The 22070-nt window shown below is 35.9% G+C and overlaps 2 protein-coding genes across 45 annotated transcripts; one reads left to right on the top strand and one right to left on the bottom strand.

Moving 5' to 3' along the window:
* Positions 1–712: 712 nt before the first annotated feature.
* LOC121869902 lies at positions 713–6745 on the top strand. Its single transcript, XM_042371467.1, has 3 exons — positions 713–906; positions 4784–5327; positions 5827–6745. The coding sequence occupies exons 1-3, from the start codon at positions 760–762 to the stop codon at positions 5931–5933; spliced, it is 798 nt and encodes a 265-aa protein (XP_042227401.1). The 5' UTR covers positions 713–759; the 3' UTR covers positions 5934–6745.
* A 3258-nt stretch (positions 6746–10003) lies between these two features.
* Positions 10004–21762, bottom strand: LOC121869976 (tetraspanin-4-like). Of its 44 annotated transcripts, none has more exons than XM_042371603.1 (9): positions 21634–21762; positions 20049–20240; positions 19127–19309; positions 17807–17962; positions 13936–14031; positions 10987–13218; positions 10932–10951; positions 10826–10891; positions 10004–10791 (listed from the first exon to the last, which is right to left on the bottom strand). In XM_042371603.1, exons 1-6 carry the CDS (start codon positions 21679–21681, stop codon positions 13087–13089), a joined length of 807 nt encoding a protein of 268 aa, XP_042227537.1. In that variant the 5' UTR covers positions 21682–21762; the 3' UTR covers positions 10004–10791; positions 10826–10891; positions 10932–10951; positions 10987–13086. The 44 variants fall into 44 exon arrangements, with proteins under 44 accessions (XP_042227537.1, XP_042227540.1, XP_042227565.1 ...); XM_042371606.1 differs by having other exon boundaries at positions 10004–10751; XM_042371631.1 differs by lacking the exon at positions 10932–10951 and having other exon boundaries at positions 10004–10811; positions 10849–10871; positions 11007–11066; positions 11110–13218.
* Positions 21763–22070: the final 308 nt, after the last annotated feature.

The raw sequence follows: 22070 nt of genomic DNA, 5'->3' as shown, positions 1-22070 counted from the left end.
AAATACTTAACTTTTTGAATGTAGAAACTAACATTATTGTGTTGAAGAATAAAAGGTGAGGGAGAGAGTTAAAACCCAGAGTAAAATTGGGAATAGGTGAGGTTCTCTGTTGGGAGTGCTGTGGAGGGGAAACTTTAGGTGTAGCTATAGGGGGTGCTGTAGGGGGTCACTGTAAAGGGGAATTGTGTGGGTAGGGGAGATGTTATACAGGTATGGGGCAGGTATTATACAGGTATGTAGGGGGTGGTGCTGTGTAGGAGAGGTGCATGTTTGAAAGGTGCTTTGTTGGGGGAGGTGCTGTGTGGAAAAGGTAAGGTATTGGGAGGTGCTGTGTGAGAGAGGTGCAGTTTATGGAAGGTGCTGTATGGGGAAGATGCTGTGTGGGGGAGGTGCTGTGTGGGTGTGATGCAGTGTGGGGGAGGTGCAGTGTGGGGTGGTGCAGAGCGAAGGCACTGGCTGGTGGGTTTTAGGAACTATCAGATGCTGTAAAGAAATGACACTTCATATTCAAATTCTGCAATCTTGAAACATTTCCTCTATTGCCCATTTGATATTGGGAAAACTTTATTATTTAACCCAGTCCAGTATTTACAGGAGGACATAACAGATTGTGAATATACTGTATACTGAGATATGGAAAACAATTCAATATCTTACAAAAATACAGTACAATAGATTTATCTGTTTTCCATAAGATGAATTCTCTCTCAATAATAAAATAATTCAGACTATAGGTGTAAACTGACTATTCAGTGTACCATGACAGAGGTGCCAGCTGATGGCCCTACTTGGACAGGTGTGCTGAGCGCTTACCACGTCAACCAGCAGCTTCACGCCCACTGTCAGGTGTTCGGCTCTCGCCCGCCTGCTGTGTTTACCTTCTTCCTCAATGATCACCGGATTACGGTAACTACAATTTATTATTTTCAGAGATATATATGTTTATGATCTTCAATATTTCCCAACAGAGTAAATTATATGACTTTAAACAGGAATTTTGCATATTACAATTGTAACATGATTAATGTTTCATAACTGCTCATAATAATAGATAACAGTACAGTATTATATCAGTTACTGTATACTTTATAGCTTTACATCAATGCCATCACTTTACTGTAATATGTATTTTTGGTAATAGTTCTGATATACACATGTAGATACTGTATTGGCTGAGTTAATGAAAAAATAATTAAATTTTTAACTTGTTTGTAAATGGTAATTTTTTTTTTTTTGTACAATTCATCTAACATCTGTTAATGTTTTTCACTACCTGAGTATTGTCCCCCCAGGTGAAACATATTAGCTTGACATAGACCTTTAACATGACAGAGTTGTGAACTCTTGGAACAACCTGCCGGAGAGTGTTGTGACGGCACCAGGTATGAGATGTTTCAAGATCAGACTTGACCAGCACTGGACCAGGTTCAGATACATTTAGGAGCCAGTGCATGCCCAGTACTTGCCAACAGTGCATAGCAGAGACGTGACCGACCGCCTAAGTAGCTAACGAGCCAATCAGTGATGAAGAGGATAAAAGTAAAAGAAAAAAAGAAAAAAGACTAAGTTAGCTGCAGCACACCCCAGATAATAGCAATACTCTGGCTGGCAGGGCCTGTATAACACTATCTAGTGTTGTGACGGCACTGAGTGTGAGCTCTTTCAAGACAAGACTTGACCAACACTGGAGCGGGTTCAGATACATTCAGGAACCGGTGCATGCCCAGTATTTGCCAACAGTGCGTGACAGAGACGTGACCGATCGCCAGGGCGGCTAACAAGCCGATCAGTGGCGAAGAGGATAAAGGTAAAAGTAAAAGTAAATGTCTCATTGGTGTCATAAATGAAGGCTAAAGACAAACGAAAAATAACTTTTAATTATCTTACAGTTTTGTTCTGTTTCAGTTTCATAGACGACTATTATTGTACTACAATAGAATTATAGTACTTGATAGTAGTATGATGTCATTGACAATGTTATTTGCTTACCCTAGCATTTTATTTTCATGACACAGCACTGGAGATCGCCATAGCATGAACTATTTTAGGCCAATGAGTTTGACCAGCATACTGTAGTGTGTAAAGTACTAAAGAGCGTTATACATTATGCAGTGGAGGAACATCTACTACAAAACAACTTTGTAAAAAGCTAACACGATTGTATGCCTGGACGCTCCTTGACGTAATTATTTAAGGTGCTGGATGTGTGGACACAGATCCTCGAGCGTGGTGGTAATATTGATAATACTGTGCAGTAATCTCTCCATTACAAATTTCTGAGATATTATTGTACATCAACATATTTCCAGAAAATTCTGTGAAAATATGTGTTCCGGACATTCGAATGAATTTCCGAGATATTCCAAAGAGAGGATGCATGCCGGGCTGGTGGGTAGATATTGGGGACATGCATTTATTTTGGCACAGTACTGTATATACAGTACTTAAATGTAAGTAATATAATGCACATTTATTTTGGCTTAATTAATATGATGTTCAGTTACCATATGTACTGTAGTAGGCTCAGTATGCCACAGAGCCACGCATATCAACCCTACGGGACATCATGAGTTGGATGTAGCATTTCGGAAGTCATCGGACCCATCCTGGCAGATACTTTTTTGAGATACTGTACAGTAAACAATACCTCATTCATGGAGGGAGAAGAGAGTAACAGTTAACAACACCTGCTACAGGATTTGGTACAGGACAAAAGCAGACTATTCCGTATCATCATATCACCATTTGACCTGCCTGCCTCAAAAGATAAAGATGACAGCATCTGTTGGCGAGTACAGTACAGTCGACCTGTATAGTGTATACAGTAGTACGTACATACTGTATATCTTGTTTATTTACAATATATTATATGTGTACAGTAGTGTTTGCATAAATAAATACTGTAAAGCTCTGAGTCTGTCCTACTGCAGAAACATTTAGCCAGTGCCAGGAAAAATTCCAGGGTAGTGCAATTTTTTCCCCAAGATGAGAAAATTCATCTCAGTACCCAGAAATCTCTCCAACCCAGAACCGCTCTGCACCAATTAATCCAGCTAATGGGGAGATTACTATACATATCTAGACTTTGCCAAATCTTTTGACACCGTACCACATGAAAGGCTGAAAATAAAACTGGAAGGGTACGGAATTCAGGGAATTGTCCAGGCGTGGAACAAAATCAGAGATTATTCATGACCGTAAATAGAGTTTGTAGATTAATGACATGATATCATCATGTGTTCCTGTAACAAACAGGGTACTACAGTGCAGTGTACTGGGACCATTGTTGTTTGTATACAATATTTGTTTCGTAAATGAAAGAGTTTTATCTCATAATTTTTAACTGTTGATGGTCTAGTGTTAATTCTAACCTTGTTACACATTTAAAGAGCTTAGTTGTAGCAGCACAGTACAAGTAATAACATAAATAATATGCCAGATGCTATACACTTCTCCATACAAATGATTGTCGATAAAAGTTTAAGTTATTTAGGAAAATTAAGAAACAAATGGATTGTAAAGTGCAACAAGAATATATCTGTCGGCTTCAGGAATAGCTGTTAAAATTCAATGTCACGAAATGCAAAAGGATGCACCAAGGTCGTACCAATAGTAAGGTGGTGTATTACATGTCCCAACAGGATGAAGAAGCAAAATTGAAAAGTGAAAGTGGGTCCCATTAGAAACAGTGTGAATACAAATGTGAAATGTGAAAAGGACCTGGGTGTACATGTTGACAATGAACTGAAGTTATCAGATCACTGTGAGAAAAGTGTAAATCAAGTGACTAAGCTAGTAGGTCTTGTAAGAAGGGCGTTCACATGCCTCGATGGTTCGTCCCTCATAATGCTCTTCAAAAGTGAGGTGATTCCCCATTTGGAGTACAAAATTCTTTCACCATCTGGTCCTCCAGATATGCTAGAGACTATCAGTTAACTGAAATTGTCCAAAAAAAGGGCTATCAGACTGGTGCCTACATTTCGGCACTTCAGTTACCCAGACAAATTAGAACGCCTGCAGTTAACTAGCTTATACTACAGATGGGAAATGGATGACTCAATAAAAGTCTATAAGCACTTCAGGGAACATTACTGTACTCAGTCAAATGTTCATACCTGGAACTATAGGATGCCCATCCCACTAGGGGTCATGGCCTCAAGTTGAAGAACCCACAAGTTCAGAAAATTATCAGGGCAAACTTTTTTGGGGGTGAGAGTTGTGAACTTTTGGAACAATCTGCCAGAGAGTGTTGTGAGCTCATTCAAGACCAGACTTGGCCAAGCAGATAAGCCGATCAGTGGCAAAGAGGATGAAGTAAAAGTAAAAGGTGTATGGAAACAAAGAAACTGCAGCATCTAAACAAGATATTGTACAATAGTATGGTTTCTTTTTTAGGTTTTATGGCTTTTGACATTACAGGTATGTGCAATTAATTTATAGCCAATAATTTATTTTTTCCAAAATAAAAAGCTGAAAACTAAATACCTGTAGTACTGCAGTTAAGATATATGGTTAGTTTATATTTTTTATTTGAGGTATTGTCTAACCATTCAGCAGTCATGAGCTCCTTTCAGCTGAATAAAATCGTTTGGCATTAGCCGGAATAAAATACATAAGGGATACTTTGTCCTTTAAAGGGGAAAGTATCCCTTAATAATTTTAGCTTCAAAATTAAACAGACTTAACTTCCCTTTGTAAATGATGTATAATGTAATATACAATTATTTCTTACTTTAATTACATCATTCTTTTGTAGCATTTGATATGTTTACTTTGATTCCAGGATGAAGATGGCTGGGTCATGAAACACAAACCGAGTAGAAATACAAGAGATATGATATGGAACTCATCTTCAACTCTCTCCATTCACTTAAACTCTGAGAGTATAAAGACCTTATTCCCCAAATCACTCCCACAGTATCATTCTTACATCTTACAAGAAACGAGAAGAAATATGTCTAGCGGTAACCCTAAGTCCAATATACATTACCGTTTACAATGGCAGGAACCTTATTCATCTCACGATGCAGCGCCCTATAGTAATAATCCCTTTACACCTCCCTACACACACACCCATTCTGAAAGACGATCAGCCCATGAATCCTTATATTCTTTGTCCTCGATATCACCAATAGCTTCTTCATATTCCCGCCCCTCTAGTGTTGCTCGAGATCTCTATTCCTCGCTACCATCTAAAAACCAGAAGATCAATTTGACTTGTGTTGCAAATATTGGAGGCCTCTCCTTGAAGACTTCAACTTGGACGCTCTTATCTTTTCCCACAGAGCTGCATTTCAGCAGTAAATCAAGATTATCAGAAAATTCAGGTAAGGATGTGTCTTAGAGCTATCCTCTAAGTAAAGGGGATCAGGTATCTCAAAGTACAGTACTGTAGTTCAGTATAATGTTTCATTCTAATTTTGGGGTTTAAGCTTTTTGAAAATCAATCGAAATAACAATTCTCAGTTCAGGAAGTTTGCAGCTATAGAACAGTTTTGAGTAGACTGAAGAAAGTTATCTCACCCTAGTTATGTGGCATGCTTTCTGTCATGAAGTACTGCCTTTACTTGACACATGGCGTGTCATTCTGCCTTTACTTGACACATGGTGCCATACAGCCTTAACCTGACACATGGTGACTCACCCTGCCTTTACTTGACACATGGTGAGTCACACTGCCTTTACTTGACACATGGCGAGTCACCCTGCTTTTACTTGACACATGGTGAGTCACGCTGCCTTTACTTGACACATTAAAAAAATATTTGTACTAACAATAAGGTCACAGGTCATTAAAGTACCTGGTATATATTCTATTCTCTACAGGTCCCACACTGGCTCCATCACCATGTCTGCAGGCGATCACAGTTCTGTGCTTAACAGTGAATGCCGGTTTTAAAGGCTTCCTCTTGAACCTTGCCAGATATGACTGACTGACTAATACAAAGGAATTGCACTATAAAGGTTTCACCCCTATCCTAACACTAACGAAGTACACTGCAGTATCTCTCAGAGAACCACAGGTCCAAGGGTGATTCAGCTTCAAGATGCAAGAAAAAGGAGATGGCATTTTCCTCAGTTAATGTCCTTTTCTGGTAATGTTTGTATTACGCCCAAGGATGTGTTTCTATATTGCACATGTAAAACATCTCTGTATTTATGCATACTATAACTTCATATTCTTCTCACTAATTCAGACCAATCTTTCCACAAGTCAAACTTGTAAAATTCATCAAGAACTATGATAGGAGGCTCCTTACAGTCTTATAGTTTCATATCTTATATTATGAAGCAGCAAGGTGACCAACTCTACTGTAATTACCTGTAAGGTTTAACAGTGTAATCACAAACATTTAGAAAAAATAATGTAAATGATTTATTTCATTTTCATAAAAATAACCACCCAAACACTTCACATTTAATAATACAATTAGTATACATACTGTAGTTACATTAGCTATATTAAAACTTAGGGAACCTTAGCCTACGACAAGTATTGCACAGAAAATTTTTAAAAGTTTAAGACTTCAGAGGTGATATTAAAAATTATACAGTGGTCCCTCCATTAACAAGTGATTCAATTTACGAGATTTCGGTTAACGAATTAGCTCCCATAAGGATTTTCAGTTCTATTAACGAGTACAACTTCTATTAACTACAGCCTTACGAGAAACACGCTTTGGTTTGCGCATCAGCTGATTGGCTAGTCTGCCAATACAGTAATCGGTTCTATGTTTACATTTGTTTCCAGTAGAGTAAATTTCGAGAAAGTTGTGCTCTTGAACATTTTTGTTTTTTATATTAAAATTATTGGCCATTCTGAAATTTAGTTAACATATTGATATATACAGTACAGGGTATTTTTGTGCACCCATCAGCTGATCGAATTGCCCACCAACGCTTCTCAGTTTAACTTTGTTTACAGTGGAGTAAACATCGAGTTTGTTGGTCTCTTGAATATTTTTGCATTTTTACATTAAAATTATTGGTCATTCTGAAATTTAGTTAACATATTGATAATATTCAATGCAGAAATTATTAAGAAATACAAAGAAGGCATTAGAACCAATGCACTCTGTATAGAATATGGCATGTCATCATCGGCTGCCTCTACAATCAGCCGTTTGCTATGTAAACAAAGCTGCCAGGAATATGACATACACATGTCAAAGTAAGTTAAAATACAGTATTCCATTGTTTTTTATTTATTATTGTACAGTATATTGTACAGTACAGTACTGTATTTTGTTTATATTTAATGTTTTGTTAATTTTATTCCCAGTATACAGTACTTTGTATGTACCTTTTCTGTGAGTTGGAACCACTGAAATAATGGATTCAGTTAACGACTGACTCTGTGGAACCAATTGTGTTCGTTAATTGAGGGACCACTGTATTAAATAATAAAAGATAAATTAACCAAAATTTTCTATAAACCATCTATAATAAAAAACATGTACGGTATTATAAAATTTTAAACCAAGTTTATTTTCCCCAAAATACTAGATTCATATTTAAAGGCATCCTCATTGTCACATTTATTTTATAGATTTCTAATTTCCATCAACTACATAAAATATTGAAGGATTTAATGTAGAATGTACACTATGTGAACATATGTTTTAGTAATGTATTTTCATATCCCAATATAAATTTTAACCTGTGAAGAACAGTCTTATTTCATGATCCACAAAACTGAAAATATTTTCCTAGTTCCCATAATGTCAGCCACAAGACTCATGTTCTCTTTCTTAATACACTGCCAATTTGCACTATTTGCACTTATCCCCTCAAACCCAGTTGAAAAAGAAAGATATATATATATATATATATATATATATATATATATATATATATATATATATATATATATATATATATATATATATATATATATATATATATATATATATATATATATATATATATATGCAAAATCATAAGATGTATACATATGGATGGTTGGATATGTTTACCTTGGGTTCATGGCCTCGTTGGGCATTTTTGTCATTTCTGACGGTTGTAAGGTGGGTGACAACCTGCTCTCACTTACTGCCTAATCACTCGGTGTCTGAGACTGACTTATGAGTACAGTAGTATGAAGAGCATCTAATATCATGTAAAATAATCATTGTAAGTAATAATAGAACTCCCCACAACACATTGCCAGTCAGCTGTGAGATGGCTAGACACGTTGCCATTATTACATATAATGAACTGTAAAAGTTGTGAAAAACCATTTCAATACTTGAATGTGACTAATAAATAAAGAAAATATAACATAAAACTGTAAAATAAGAAAAATGCTGAGCATGATTGTGTTTGTGTGGGTAGTGAACATGTGTGTCGAGGCTGTGGGCTGCTGTAACTATATCGCCAGCCCAGGCGGCACCGTGCTCCATTCCCTGGGGCCCGATGTGACATCACCACGGCATACACAGAATGCAGTGTATCGGCCACACACATCTGAGTCAGCTGACTGGCTGAAATGTGTGGACCAGTATGGTTCACTCTTGGCATTGCCCAGAGCTATTTTTGACACATAAAGTATGTGCTATTGTATTTTATGTTGTGCTATGTATCATTATTTTTTTAATTACAGCTGTTCGTTAATTTTTGGCTTATGTACAATACAGAATAACAAAGGACTGGAACCTATTCCCCTATAAATCCAACTCTGACAAAGAAGTTTCCGAGAACAAAGTGGATTTCATGAACATATCCACTACAGTGCCAGATGTATAACTATATTCAATTTAGCAGAATCCTCCCTTTTGCAGAATCAACCTGCATGCTTTATTCTGCTCTATGGAATGACTACTGCACAATATTATATTTTCATATTCATTATGTGAACTACTGTACTGTACTGTATATGAAACTTTTCATATTTAATTTTCTACATCTAATAACTTGTTTTGCCATATTTATACAAAATTCTGTAGAAAATGCTTTATTGTCTTGAGAAAATTAGACAAACTTACTACAGTTTTTCATCAAATGTACTTCAACTTATATCACTGTATTTTACAAGTACCACTGTTTCTTAAGAATGCACAAGACAGATTTTCATAACTGAAACTAATTAAGGCCCCATAATGGTGCTCATTGCTGTCCAAAACTCAGCCAATACCTTTATCACACACTCTCACCATTTTCTATTTTACTAAACTTCCTAAATATGAGGAAGCCTGTACAAGAATGTAAAAATTTCCTTTAAAGATATGTAACTAGAAAACTAGTAATGGTAACAACCATAGCAGAGGAACCACTATTTAATGTCCATGTATATCAATGGATCAGAGTACCATCCTCACATACGAGGGTTGGCGACCACAGCCCTCCACTCTCAACGTTCTCGGGCTGTTTTTACTAAATCTCTAAGGTTTTGTATCTCTCTGGGAAGTCAGTTTTTAATTTCATTCATCCAATCCAGTCTCTGTCTTCCCCTGGCCCTCCTATCCTCTGCTTTGCCCATTATTATTTCTGTTATTATCTTCTCATCCCTAATTATGTGACCAAATAACCCATTTTTCTTTTTTTGTGCATTTCAAGAATTTCTCTTGAAGTTTTTGCTCAGCTTAGTACTTCTTTGTTTGTTTTCCCATCAGTATAGCTTCTTAGCATTTGCCTATAACACCACATTTCAAAGGCCTGCAAGTATCTATGCATGTCTCAAACAATTGTCCTCGCCATGTAAAGCTTTTCAGCAGCCTTTTTCTCAAATTGAAGTTAATGTCTCTTTTCATTAAGCCTTTTAGATTATTAAATGCTGATTTTGCTTTCCCTATATGTCCATTTATATAGTCATTCCTTAACACTCAAGGGAAGTTGACCCTGCTTTGATTTCAGATGACTAGAACAATAGATTGCAATGCTAAAGACTTTTTAAGAATTCAGAAGAGAGATTCTAGTTCTCTTTTCAAGTGCAAATAAAGGCTGAAATATGTCAAATTATCAATGAACAGGAAAGATTGGCAAATTGTGAAATAAGACCAAATGCTAATCAGTTTCAAGTTTAATATCAAGCAAATGAGTGAATAATTGCAACAAAAAGCTGGAAAACTCACAAGGTCAATAGAAAGTGGCCAGTCTGTAAACTCTGACTTTATGGTAATCACCTCTGAGAACCCATGAAAGGTGTTTCCCATTTTAATTGCAAATAAATGAGGTGATTATGACAAAAATTACCAGAATCTTTTAAACCGATTAGAAGACAATAGAGGTTATTTACTTTTGACCATAAGCTAACCATTTTGGGGGACACAAGTGACATGTACCCAGTTTTAATCTCAAGTGAATAAGGTGACTGGTTGTAAAAAATAATTATGGTCAAAAGCTTTTAACTCACCAGGGACCAAGAGCTACAGCTAGTCATCAAACTGTGATTACTTATACACTAAATATACCTGACAACTTGTATAGAGATTCCACTTTCAAGAATAGCAACTTGTTACAAACAATATGGTCAAGAATTTTGTGTGATGAATAAGCAGAAAGATGATTATTCTTGGACTCCCCAAAGTGGAGCCCTATTGAACAATCAAACTACAATATAGAATGAGTATAGTGCAGTTCATAGTTTCTGCCCATGAAAGCCAAGAATCACACCTAACAGCCGAGAATCACACCTAACAGCCGAGAATCACTCCTAACAGCCGAGAATCACTCCTAACAGCCAAGAATCACACCTGACAGCCAAGAATCACACCTGACAGCCAAGAATCACTCCTAACAGCCAAGAATCACACCTAACAGCCGAGAATCACACCTAACAGCCGAGAATCACACCTAACAGCCGAGAATCACACCTAATAGCAGTCACCTAACAGCAGCCAAGAGTCACACCTAACAGCAGCCGAGAATCACACCTAACAGCCGAGAATCACACCTAACAGCAGCCGAGTCACACCTAACAACGAGAATCACACCTAACAGCCGAGAATCACACCTAACAGGTCACACCTAACAGCAGCCAAGTCACACCTAACAGCCGAGAATCACACCTAACAGCCGAGAATCACACCTAACAGCCGAGAATCACACCTAACAGCCGAGAATCACACCTAACAGCAGCCAAGAATCACACCTAACAGCCGAGAATCACACCTAACAGCCGAGAATCACACCTAACAGCAGCCAAGAATCACACCTAACAGCCTAGAAATACACCTAACTTATAACTAATCATTAATCATTGTTTTAGATAACTTGGAATATGAAAGCTCTTTAATTTGTGTTTTGACCAAATTTCAATGTACAATAGCTTCTTTGCATTGAATTATATTTAATATATTAATCTATTTTGAATTTTTAATGAATGACACCTGATAGAAGCCACAAATAAAGGTACCACCTGAGAAAGCTTGCAGCAGTCTTATTTAGTGGTGTCTATAGAGCTGTACATTAAATAACTTGATATCTACTCCACAACACTGACCTCAATTAAATATTCCACAGTTAAATAAAAAAATTACATCACCCCTGTACTGTATTTTCAAAACTTTATATATATCTACCTTTCAATACAGGAGAGCATTATGATTATCACAGATCATACTCTCCCACATGTTAACATAAAACAATATATATATATATATATATATATATAATATATATATATATATATATATATATATATATATATATATATATATATATATATATATATATATATATATATATATATATATATATATATACCCGGTACTACCTCTAATACCTTTCTGAGCACCCACTGCACAAAGAAATATTCAGTATAAATCTAATGCGCACACACACAGTGAATATGTAACTTGGTATGAGCATGTTAGTGCATGAGTGTACAGTATGTGCATGTACTATATGTGCACAGTGTGCCTGTGTCAGTGCTGTTCATTGGCAAGTGCATTTGTAAATTCCAATTTAATGCTACATAAAAAAATATATATATGTATATATGGAACATAAGAATATGTACTAAAAAACTGAAAGATGATGTAGGGGGTGAAGAGAGTAAAACTGAGTGTAAAATAAATTACTTCTCAATGTACAGTCACTGACAAAATACTCTTGAGACGTCTGGCAGCACTACTGTACTCTTATAGATATTCAGATCATGTCACTCTGTTTCAGTCTCCTATCCTGTGTTCCATTTACCAATTCACACCAGTGTTACTTATATAAATGATTTTTGGCCTTTATGTATGATTATGTTGTCTCAGATGCTACCATGAGAGTATTTTGCCAGCGAGTGTACAGTGATTACACTAAAATTCTGCATTCCCAAATTTAGGATTCCTCGTAATTTTAGCATTTTGGTGCTTCTGAAATCAAGTATTGAAATCTCTAATAATGTGTATATTCCAAATTGAAAGAAATATTCTTGAAATTAACCAGCTAATTCCGCTTAAGTCATAACTATTTCAAATGTTGATTCTGCCATTTGTAATCTTTACCTTAAAAATTATTTATAAATTACTGCAGTTATCATATGGTATAAATACAACAATCAACACTGCATTGTACACTATGGATGCTTTACCATTCTGCAACATATTCACAAAGGAATTAATTTGATAAAATTACCGTAAGATTAGAATTTGATTCAAGAATTGGTGCCTTATTGCTGCCTACGGTAGTTTGGGTTCTAACCTGCACTGTTCTCTCGTGATTCATTGCACAAACACTTGTGTTCATAAAATTCTAGCTAATCTGTATTCCTCCCAAGCTCAGAAAGGCTTGACCCCTATAATTAGGAATTGCAGAGGGATTATTGTATCTAAAATAGTGTAGTTTCTCTACATACAGAAAATACAAAAAATTCAATGACGAATAAATATCAAGCCCAATTTGTGTGTGTGCGCCTCCTAATATTTTTCTTATACTGTACAGTATAAGCAAAAGGTTATCTTGTTTTACAACAGAAACAATTAATGCAAGAAAATTTATGTGAAATTCCTACAATTATTTTCTCTAATCTGCAAAAATAGTTACTATGTTTTACACTCACCAGATTATTCATAGGTCCAAAAGCTGTATCCTATGAGCCTCTATATTTTGGGTAACTTAAGGCTTGTGATATTTTAAGCATATTTAACTCATCTCCTAAAAATTATTATCAAGTGCCTGGTACTTGTGAGCATTGGCTGGGAGAACAGCAGACACAGAGTAGATACGGAGGTTGCTGGCTGTGTAGCTCTCCTGCAGGAACATGGCCGTGGCCACCAGCAGAACCATCTATTCAACAAAAAGTAGAATTAGTAGCTTATCTGGATCATTTACATTCTGCTATACACCTTACATTTACCGTATAAAAGTTAAAGTTATGATAAAAACAGGTAGCCAATTCACCAGAAAATATCACAACAGGTATTTTAGTGGTGAATCAGTGTAATATCTTCTTGGCAGTACTAGTACAAAATTCAAAATCATAAAATCAACTTCCACAATCTGTTTACTGAAACCATATGAACACACAACAATAACTTAATTCCATTTTTAAGATGTATTACACTTAGATGGCCAACATCACAGTCTAATTTTTTATTCATAAATGCCTTTCTTGCTATACTGATGCAAGAGCTAAAAAGCATTCATGAGTAACTTCTTAGTAGGATACAAGTCTACTGAGGGTTGTTACATTCTCAGTAAACACTCAATACTGTAACGAAGTAAAAAAATAAATAAAAAATACATCGACCCAAAACTACGATTTGAAAAACAACTACTGTACAATACAGTATTGAGTGCTAAGTATGACGTTCTTCTCACATATCATTTGTATATCAGGGTAACCTCTTCCTATTGTACACCCACTGATTCTTTCATTCAGATGGGATCCTTTTTAGTGTTTTGTCTTGGCATTTTATTTCATATACCACCCAAAACCACATTAAAATCCAGTAGACTGGTACAAACACTGTTATGAATGAAGATACATATATTATTACTTACTAGAGCAACATGCATAGCACACACAGGCAGCCATACTCCCCGGCTAAGACTGTGGTAGTCAAGTCCAATGGCATGTATGACAGTTAGACGGCAACCCTGAAAAGAAAAATACCATAAAATGCCTTTTTCAAAATTGTGCTCATTATAATTATATGCTAAAGATATTATCTTCTACAGAGCGAATGAGGAAGGTTAATTTAGGTGTGAAAAGATGGTAAACATGTAATTATGAGAGGAATCAATAAGGAAAGACTACTAGATGCACAGAAGAAAAAGGAGGATGAGCAGAGATGCTAAAAATGAACTAGGAAAAAGTAAGTAGGCTTTTAAATCACTTTACCTAGTCTTAGTATATTAGCAATTCATTTAACCTCTGTGATGACAAAATTGTAAGTCACACAACTTTATGGAAACTTGCCCTTTTATTTCAAAACCTTTGTTTTTAAGAAACTGCAGACTCCATACAGTAAACCCCCAATATACTGGACACCGTGTATAACGGACACTCTGACCCGTTTGGACTAGGTTCATATATTACGGACTCAAGTCCGTTAAAGAAAACATAAAGGAACATTCGTATCCAAATTAGCCCAACCCTGCATAACACTGATTCTTTATGGAGCTCTTTTGTCCTCTCTTGGAGTTATTTTTTATGAGAAAACAAAAAATTAAGAAAATCCATAATACTAAACAAAAGTTGCAAGCCAGAACATTCGACGTACCCAAGTATGCTCACAGCCTATCAGCGCTCTCATCAGTATGTAAAAATTTTCTTGTAGCATTCAACTAACTTGACACACTCACTCTTTATATGACTGATTTCCACATAATATAGTGAATATTTGTGACCCAAGTAATTTTTACATAAAAAATGAAATTCTGTAATACATACAAGTCGGCTGTAAACACCTGTTGCTGATGGTAAGTGTTGGTGGTGACCAACACTCACCATTACCACTAAAAACCAACACTAATCATCACCAGCAACACTCACCACTAACTGTGCAGTTACAACACCAAATATATTAAGTAAGGATATAAATGCATAGGACAAAACACAAATTATGAGTAAAATGTGTTACTGTAGTACTGTACATTAAATTTTTTTTTAAGCTTATGCTACAAGTCTGAACCATTCTATGCATATTAACTGTCCAGAATTTAATTTTAAGAGATAATAGGCCACTGTGATAACACAACACAACACAACCTCCCTTCCAACCTCACACACATGCATCGGTCATTCTGTATTCTTCCATGTCCTTCCCACCTCCTGCTGAAACCTAAGCATGTCACTTACTACACGTACAGGGATGAATGGGCTGGGGCCTCTACATACCATGGTGTTCGTTTATGACGGTTGGATTTATGACCCAATGAATATATAATTTAATTACATAAGCATCTTCATAGCCAGAAAGATGTCAAACATAATTATCTTAAATAACAATACCATGAAAATAATACATCAGTGTGCAGGAGTCTCATTGCATTTCATGGTGTTTGTGTAAGTTGGGAAACACCAATAACACGTTATTGTCTGCTGTATTGTTGGTCTTAGTCATGTAAATAAACAGAAAACTCTAAACTTTACACATACTAACATGCAATCAGCCAAGCGTGCCAGACTGGCTGTTGGAAACAAGCGTCGCGGCGTCACACCCTTATGACAGACAGGAACAAACATGTATAAATTTTGTTAGCGGACTTAAAGTTAGCGGAACTAAATTTAGCGGAAGCTAATTGGTCCGCTAATGGTTTTCAAAGTTAGCGAAAATGCTAATCCGCTAACGAGAAAGTTAGCTTTGCTAATTTGCGGTTAGCGGAACCGTGCCCACCACTGAGTGCACCCGAGACTTCGTTATTCCTTAGTATAATGACACAGAATTTGAAATTGCAACTGTGGTTGCATATGTTGAGGCAACTTAGATATGTCTGATTACAGTTGGAACATTCAAGATCCATTGTGAGTGATGTTGAAAGCTTCAACTGTCTTTGTTGTTGGTAAAACTTGTCAAGTAAGTGAGTGTCAAGTCTGTCAGTACGAATAGCATATCCTTTTATCGTCCTTGGGGATAGCCATAAGTTTCCAAGTGCTACTGATGTTAGATTATTTTGATGCCCAAACATCAGAGAATCTGATGTTTGTAGTTAGTGTCAGTTGTCTATTTAAGAAAGTCATTAATCTCCTGAAAAGATTGTCAAACTCAAAATCTCCAAGACCTAATGGCTCCCCCGGGAAGAATTCCTTGGCTGTGGTTTGTGATTTTACGGTAAGTAGAGTTGTTAGTGCGTGTTTAACGTCCATTTCACTTTTTCCTGACAAACTCAATCTCTGATTAGATTATAAAAATAGACATAAGAAATTCACCTGACCCGTGACACTGGCGTTCATAGTTGAGTGTACAGTGACCGAGTTGAATAGAATTTCTGTTGTTGGTGAGATTAGTCTTTCTGGTATGTATGCGTAGGCCAGAACTGCCCCAGGCTCGCATATATACGAATGCACAAGGAAGACTCACAAGCTCGTGTCTCTTCCTCAACGCATCTCCAGGCACTGTCTGTGTTGGCACCACTACCGAGGTTCGGTAGTCGCCTATGGACAAGATGGTCCTCGAAGGATGTCTTTAATAAGGCGAGATTAGAATTCGAGGACGGGACTAATCAGGGAACGCTGTGCGAAGACACTGTACCGAGTCTACCCCCGGGCGCTCCTTGAGAGCGAGTTTCGGCTGTCGGTGTTGTAAACAACCAGTGGACTCATTCTTGTCCGGTCCATTGATCTTGGTTATATGTATTGAGCAGTATTGGTATCTATGATTGGGGATAATTAGCAGAAATATAGTTATCCCAAGTTGAGTATTGAACCCATGAATGTTGGTGTTACTAGTGGTACCGTGTTATAGGAGTCGAGTCCACCAACCAGGTGTACTACCACTGAATTCTAGTAAAGTGACATGTTGTTCAGTCTGAACTAACACGATGTGTTTAATAATATCTTAATTTTGGATCTTGTCGAGTGTGTTATATAATCATCTGTATTGACAATAAAATAATATAACAATTGTGCAATGATGTAATAAGTAATGAAGATCTATTTTGCTGTGTGTAAAGTAAGACCTAAGTGGTCCAGTCTTGTTTGAGTGTAATTAATTAACATCTTGTTCACTCCATATGTTAATAAATATTGGATAAGTAAACTACAAGTATCACCGCTCTATTTCTTCTACCCATTGGTTCTCAGAAAATAACTATTATAACTCACATGCCTAGAAGCTCGCTAGCACGCTACTTAACAGTTCAATGAGATATGGTATATTCTAATAAAAGTCTGGGTGGTGGCAGGCTACCGTTGTAGGTATAATAAGTGTTATAATAATAATGACATGGTTTCCCAGACTAATCCATGGTTTAGAATATAACTAAAACAGGATATAATTGAGAGAAAGTAAGGACAGAATTCAGAAAATACAATAATATACGGTATATGAAACAAGAAATGTAGTAAAGAAAAGAATACTGACTTAGAAAATATAAACAAAGAAATATAAGATAGATACTTATAGAGAGAGAGAGACTAAGAATAGAAGTATAGAAAAGAAGAATAAATAGAATAAATCTGAAGTAAGGAAAAACGAACCCTTACAATATGACAACAAATTTGAAAGGTCAAATATTTTTTCCGCTTTTTTTCATTTTTAACGTTTTCCTTTACACTGGTGGGGTACAGCTTCCTGCTCAGGATTTCCATCAAAAGGGTTAATACACTAAGTTTTGATACACTGTGAGGCTTGGTACACATCTTATTTGATTTAACCAGAAAGAATGTGATATGGATAAATGGAGATTATCAAACATTAACACTACTCACCTCTGTTATAATATAATCACCGGGATCAACTGAACTTGCAATATTCTTCCCACAACCAGGTTCAACCACAAGGCAGCAAGAGTCGGGGACATCCGTGCCATTGCCAAAATCCGTTGGAAACCAGTCTTTGTAACTATCAACACCACAGCAGTTCATCTGCAAGTTTATAATCTATGAGAACAATATCAGAGTAATTCAATCCTATTCATCCAACTATATTCCTACCTAAGTTATCAAGCTGCACATCTCTATGGATAAAGAAGAACAGGTGAACAATATTCAAAACTGCTTTACAAAAAATAGTTTTTCTTATCATACAATTTTTATCTCCTAATCAAATTAAATATCAAAATGTCTTATTTTCATACCATAGTCATATGAAGTCAGATATAAATGACACCAGAAAAATAGGTATTAAAAAAAATGCAAAATGTAATTTTAAAATACTGTACAGTAGTATGTAATTTTATTAAACTATTTTATATGTAATTCACTCAAATTTAATTCAATGTACAATACAGGCATTGTTTAGTGAAGGAACAGGCAACTTAGAGTTAGGCTTTGAAGAGTGTTATCTGTGGCCATGGAACCTAACCCCCTATTTCCCATACATCTTGCCAACTGCAGATTTTTTTTTGGGGGGTGTCCCATCCCTAAAAGTGGAACCTCCTCATTAAAAATATCTAAACTGGGGGGGAAGGAGGTCGGCCCTGTAAATGTCGACCTTTGTGAATGATCACTGTTTTCGACATAGCTGAAAATTTGTATGGTTATTTTTTGCATATGCACTGAACTCTGCCCAAGGATAATAAAGTGAAATATAGTGTAGATGACAGTGTGATGGATTTATTGCAAATAGTATAGTGGATGTAGTTTAGGAAGGGTAGTTGATGTAATTTAGATGATGTACTGTACTGTAGATAGTGGAGAGGATGTAGTGTATTGATTGTAGTATAGATGATAGCGTAGTGGCTGTAGTTTAGATTATAATGTAGTGGATGTAGAGTAGATGAGTGCAGTGAATGTTGTGTAAATAGTGTGATGAACATTGGGAAGCTGATAGTGTAGTTATGGAAACAGGCAATGCATTGCCCCTCGGAAACAAACCTGGGTAATACTTTACTTTCATCCTCTTCGCCACTGATCGGCTCGTTAGCCGCTTGGGCGATCGGTCACGTCTCTGATTAGTTTTCCTTTTCATTTATCTTCTTCACCAAAAGATCGGTAATACTGGGTAACTCAGCTAGTAGGCAATTTAATGCCGACAAAGATACGTAGTTTTCATCTTTTCCATGAGTCCACCATGAACAAAAAGCTTACCTCCAACTGGATCTCATCCCACAGCTGTGTATCAGATAAATTAGTTCCATAGTCCACTTGTGTTTCCTTCATGGAGTGGTCCATATAGTTACTTAGAGCCTGGCAAAGTATGTGCTGTTTCTGGTAAACTATTACTGTGGCTGCTATTTCTGTTACCACCATCGACAGAAGCAGAGAAAGACACTGTTGAAAAAAGAAATATTTGACACATATATCTTGTCTTGATACATTACAGAATGTAAATATTAATCAATTGTTTGTTTTCAAAACCAATTTTACAGTGTATGCCAACTGCTGCAGTTGGCATACACTGAAAAATGGCTTTTTAATAACAAATTATTGATTAAAATTGAAAACTGTTATGAACAACACAAGAACTGTAATCATAATTAACATTAAATATTCACTCTTATTAATCTAACAAATCTAAAGATATACAATAGAGCACTTATAAAACAAAGAAGGCATAAATCTGTTGAACAAAACTTTCCTAACAATCTTAATTTTTTTTATTCCTCAAATTTTAATTGATCATTAATACCACTTGTCAGCTTACTAGTCATTCAGACAGTCAAATGTTTTTTGTTACTTTGTTACGAGCTTCATTGTCCTGTGTCTTGAGCTTTGTATATATATATATATATGAGATTTTCTTTCTTGAATGTAGATACAAAGTTTTGGTACCATTCACGATATTTATAATGATAAATGTGGCCCAGAGCCTACGAAAGGTTGGGGACCACTGCAGTATACAGTATACCTGGGAGGCACGGGGGAGTGTACCACTGTAGTAAAAATTTCACTATTTGGGAATTTCCACTACTGTAATCAGGATTTTCGTATGCAATAATGAGTTCAGTAAAATGACATACTACTGCATTAAAGTTTGTACTGTGCCAGTATGAAAATATAAAATACTTACAATTTTAAATGCTCGTGGTTTAGGGGCCAAAGTGGTAATGGCTCCAACAGTGCTTGTAGCTGTGATTCCAACTCCTAGTCCCATAATTATGCTCACTGCTATCCACAGCCATGCAGGCACCCAAGGTGAGAGATACGCCACATATGATGTCAGAAGACTTGCACCCGTATAGCCTACAGCTATACCAGTTCCCTGCAACAATATCATTATTTAATATTCTATGATTAGCTTAGTAAAAAGGGATCAAATATCTAGCATATTCAACCCCCCCCCATGTTAAATAGAATGTGGTTATTATGATATCTGGTACCAATGAAAGAAACTCTGTTGAAGCATGTCAGTTGTAGGCAAACAGAGCAGACAGCAACACACACAGACTCCGCAGATTGTTTGGAGAAGTATTTATGGTAAATTCTAAGACTTTTCTTTATGACATTTCTTTCACAAACAACTTGGTAATTATTTGAATAGTGACCTTCTGCTGTTTTTCATTGAAAATGGGTTTAAAAATACCCAGTTTTCACTTATTTTATTAGAGGATGCTGTATCATGCTGTGGAAAAATATGAAAATGGCTGAAATCATGTGCCAACCTAACCTATATCTCAACTCACCTTTACCTTGAAAACTAAGCTTTTACACAAGAAATTAACAGAACTGAAAGTAACCGGCGTACAAATCTGTCTAAAACCATCTTCATAAATGCCGAACCACTGACAGCCACGTCCCTCATAATTACCGAAAAGCTACAATGTACATTGTTTACATCTGTCACATCACAGCTGATAATCCCTTTATCTAGAAAACTAAGCATTTGCACTAGAAAATGAATAGAAGTGAAAGTAAACTGCATACAACACTGTGTCTAAAACCACCCCTCATAATTACCTAACTGCTGACGGTCACGAGTCGCATATTAGCCACGACTTACTATGTTGGGGTATCCAGGGAGGCGGCACCCCCTGGATAGGAGGTTAGTTAGGTCAATTACGAGGGAAAAGTCATAGAAGAAAATTGTTTGAATTGTTGAAACCACCTATAGTAAGGATAAAATTCCTGATATTCTTGTGCTGTCTCAAGGTAAAAATTTACCCCAAAATACTTACAATTAAAATAAGGTAAATATTTGTTTAATAGCTGTGGCACAAGAAATAAAGGCCAGATATGAATAAAACACACCTAAATACAAGAAAAATCTAATCTCATAACAATTTCAACTTCTAAATCACTGTTGAACCCTAACGTAACTAAACGTAGAATAACTAAATACGAAAATCTTGCCACAGCCATTAAACGAATATTAACCAATAATAATTTTTTTTTGGTAAAATTGCAGATTACAGCAACCAAATAATCTGATTAAAAAAAATGTGTTACCTAACATAATATTAGAAAATGATCATAGACAAAAATAGTTTTATCGATTGAGTTTAGTAAATTTCCGTAATTCTATAGTTGCTGTTTACTGCAATATTACCATACTCCAGCTCTTTAACACATTGAATAGTGGACATATCTAAAGATAATAATATTCTGATGAGTCCATATTACTGTTCCACAAAAATATCAATCATTGGAGCACTTACGGCCAGTATAATGAAGGCAGCAAAGGCTATATACTTAGCTACAGCCATGTTGATCAGCTGATGGCCAGGTGCGACTGTTACCACACTCCCAGGTATCAATTTGTCCTTAGTTACTCTATACAAGAAAATATTTATAACAACTTTCAAATTAAATTATATTTTTACTCAGTTACAAATATAAACTTCCAGTACTATTTAAGTTTATCAAGATTAACTTTCACCGATATTACTATCTCATGACCGGAAATTATGTGTATATACAGTTATATGGTAACAAACCTTTTCTAAATGTTTCGGATACTGAATATATTTTTTTTTTTTTGCATTTTGTGAGTTTCAGTAACATTATGCTATAAGTTGTAAATCCAATTATTTTATTTAGTAGTACTTTCAACTACTTCCTAGTGATACTCTCAACCTAGCAACCAAGGAAGATT

The sequence above is a fragment of the Homarus americanus genome, unplaced genomic scaffold, assembly GCF_018991925.1.
Source record: "Homarus americanus isolate GMGI-L3 unplaced genomic scaffold, GMGI_Hamer_2.0 scaffold14467, whole genome shotgun sequence".
Taxonomy (NCBI): domain Eukaryota; kingdom Metazoa; phylum Arthropoda; class Malacostraca; order Decapoda; family Nephropidae; genus Homarus; species Homarus americanus.
This window is presented reverse-complemented; position numbering and strand designations above follow the sequence as displayed.

Excerpts from the sequence above, each read along its gene's own strand:
- LOC121869902 (XM_042371467.1), top strand. The coding sequence starts at position 760 with ATGACAGAGGTGCCAGCTGATGGCCCTACTTGGACAGGTGTGCTGAGC. Across the intron at positions 907-4,783 it reads TCAATGATCACCGGATTACG|GATGAAGATGGCTGGGTCAT; the intron begins GTAACTACAATT and ends CTTTGATTCCAG. Across the intron at positions 5,328-5,826 it reads AAGATTATCAGAAAATTCAG|GTCCCACACTGGCTCCATCA; the intron begins GTAAGGATGTGT and ends TATTCTCTACAG.
- LOC121869976 (XM_042371597.1), bottom strand. The coding sequence starts at position 21,681 with ATGGCTGTAGCTAAGTATATAGCCTTTGCTGCCTTCATTATACTGGCC. Across the intron at positions 19,310-20,048 it reads AACCACGAGCATTTAAAATT|TGTCTTTCTCTGCTTCTGTC; the intron begins GTAAGTATTTTA and ends TTTTTTCAACAG. Across the intron at positions 13,219-13,935 it reads GTGCTATGCATGTTGCTCTA|ATGGTTCTGCTGGTGGCCAC; the intron begins GTAAGTAATAAT and ends TTTGTTGAATAG.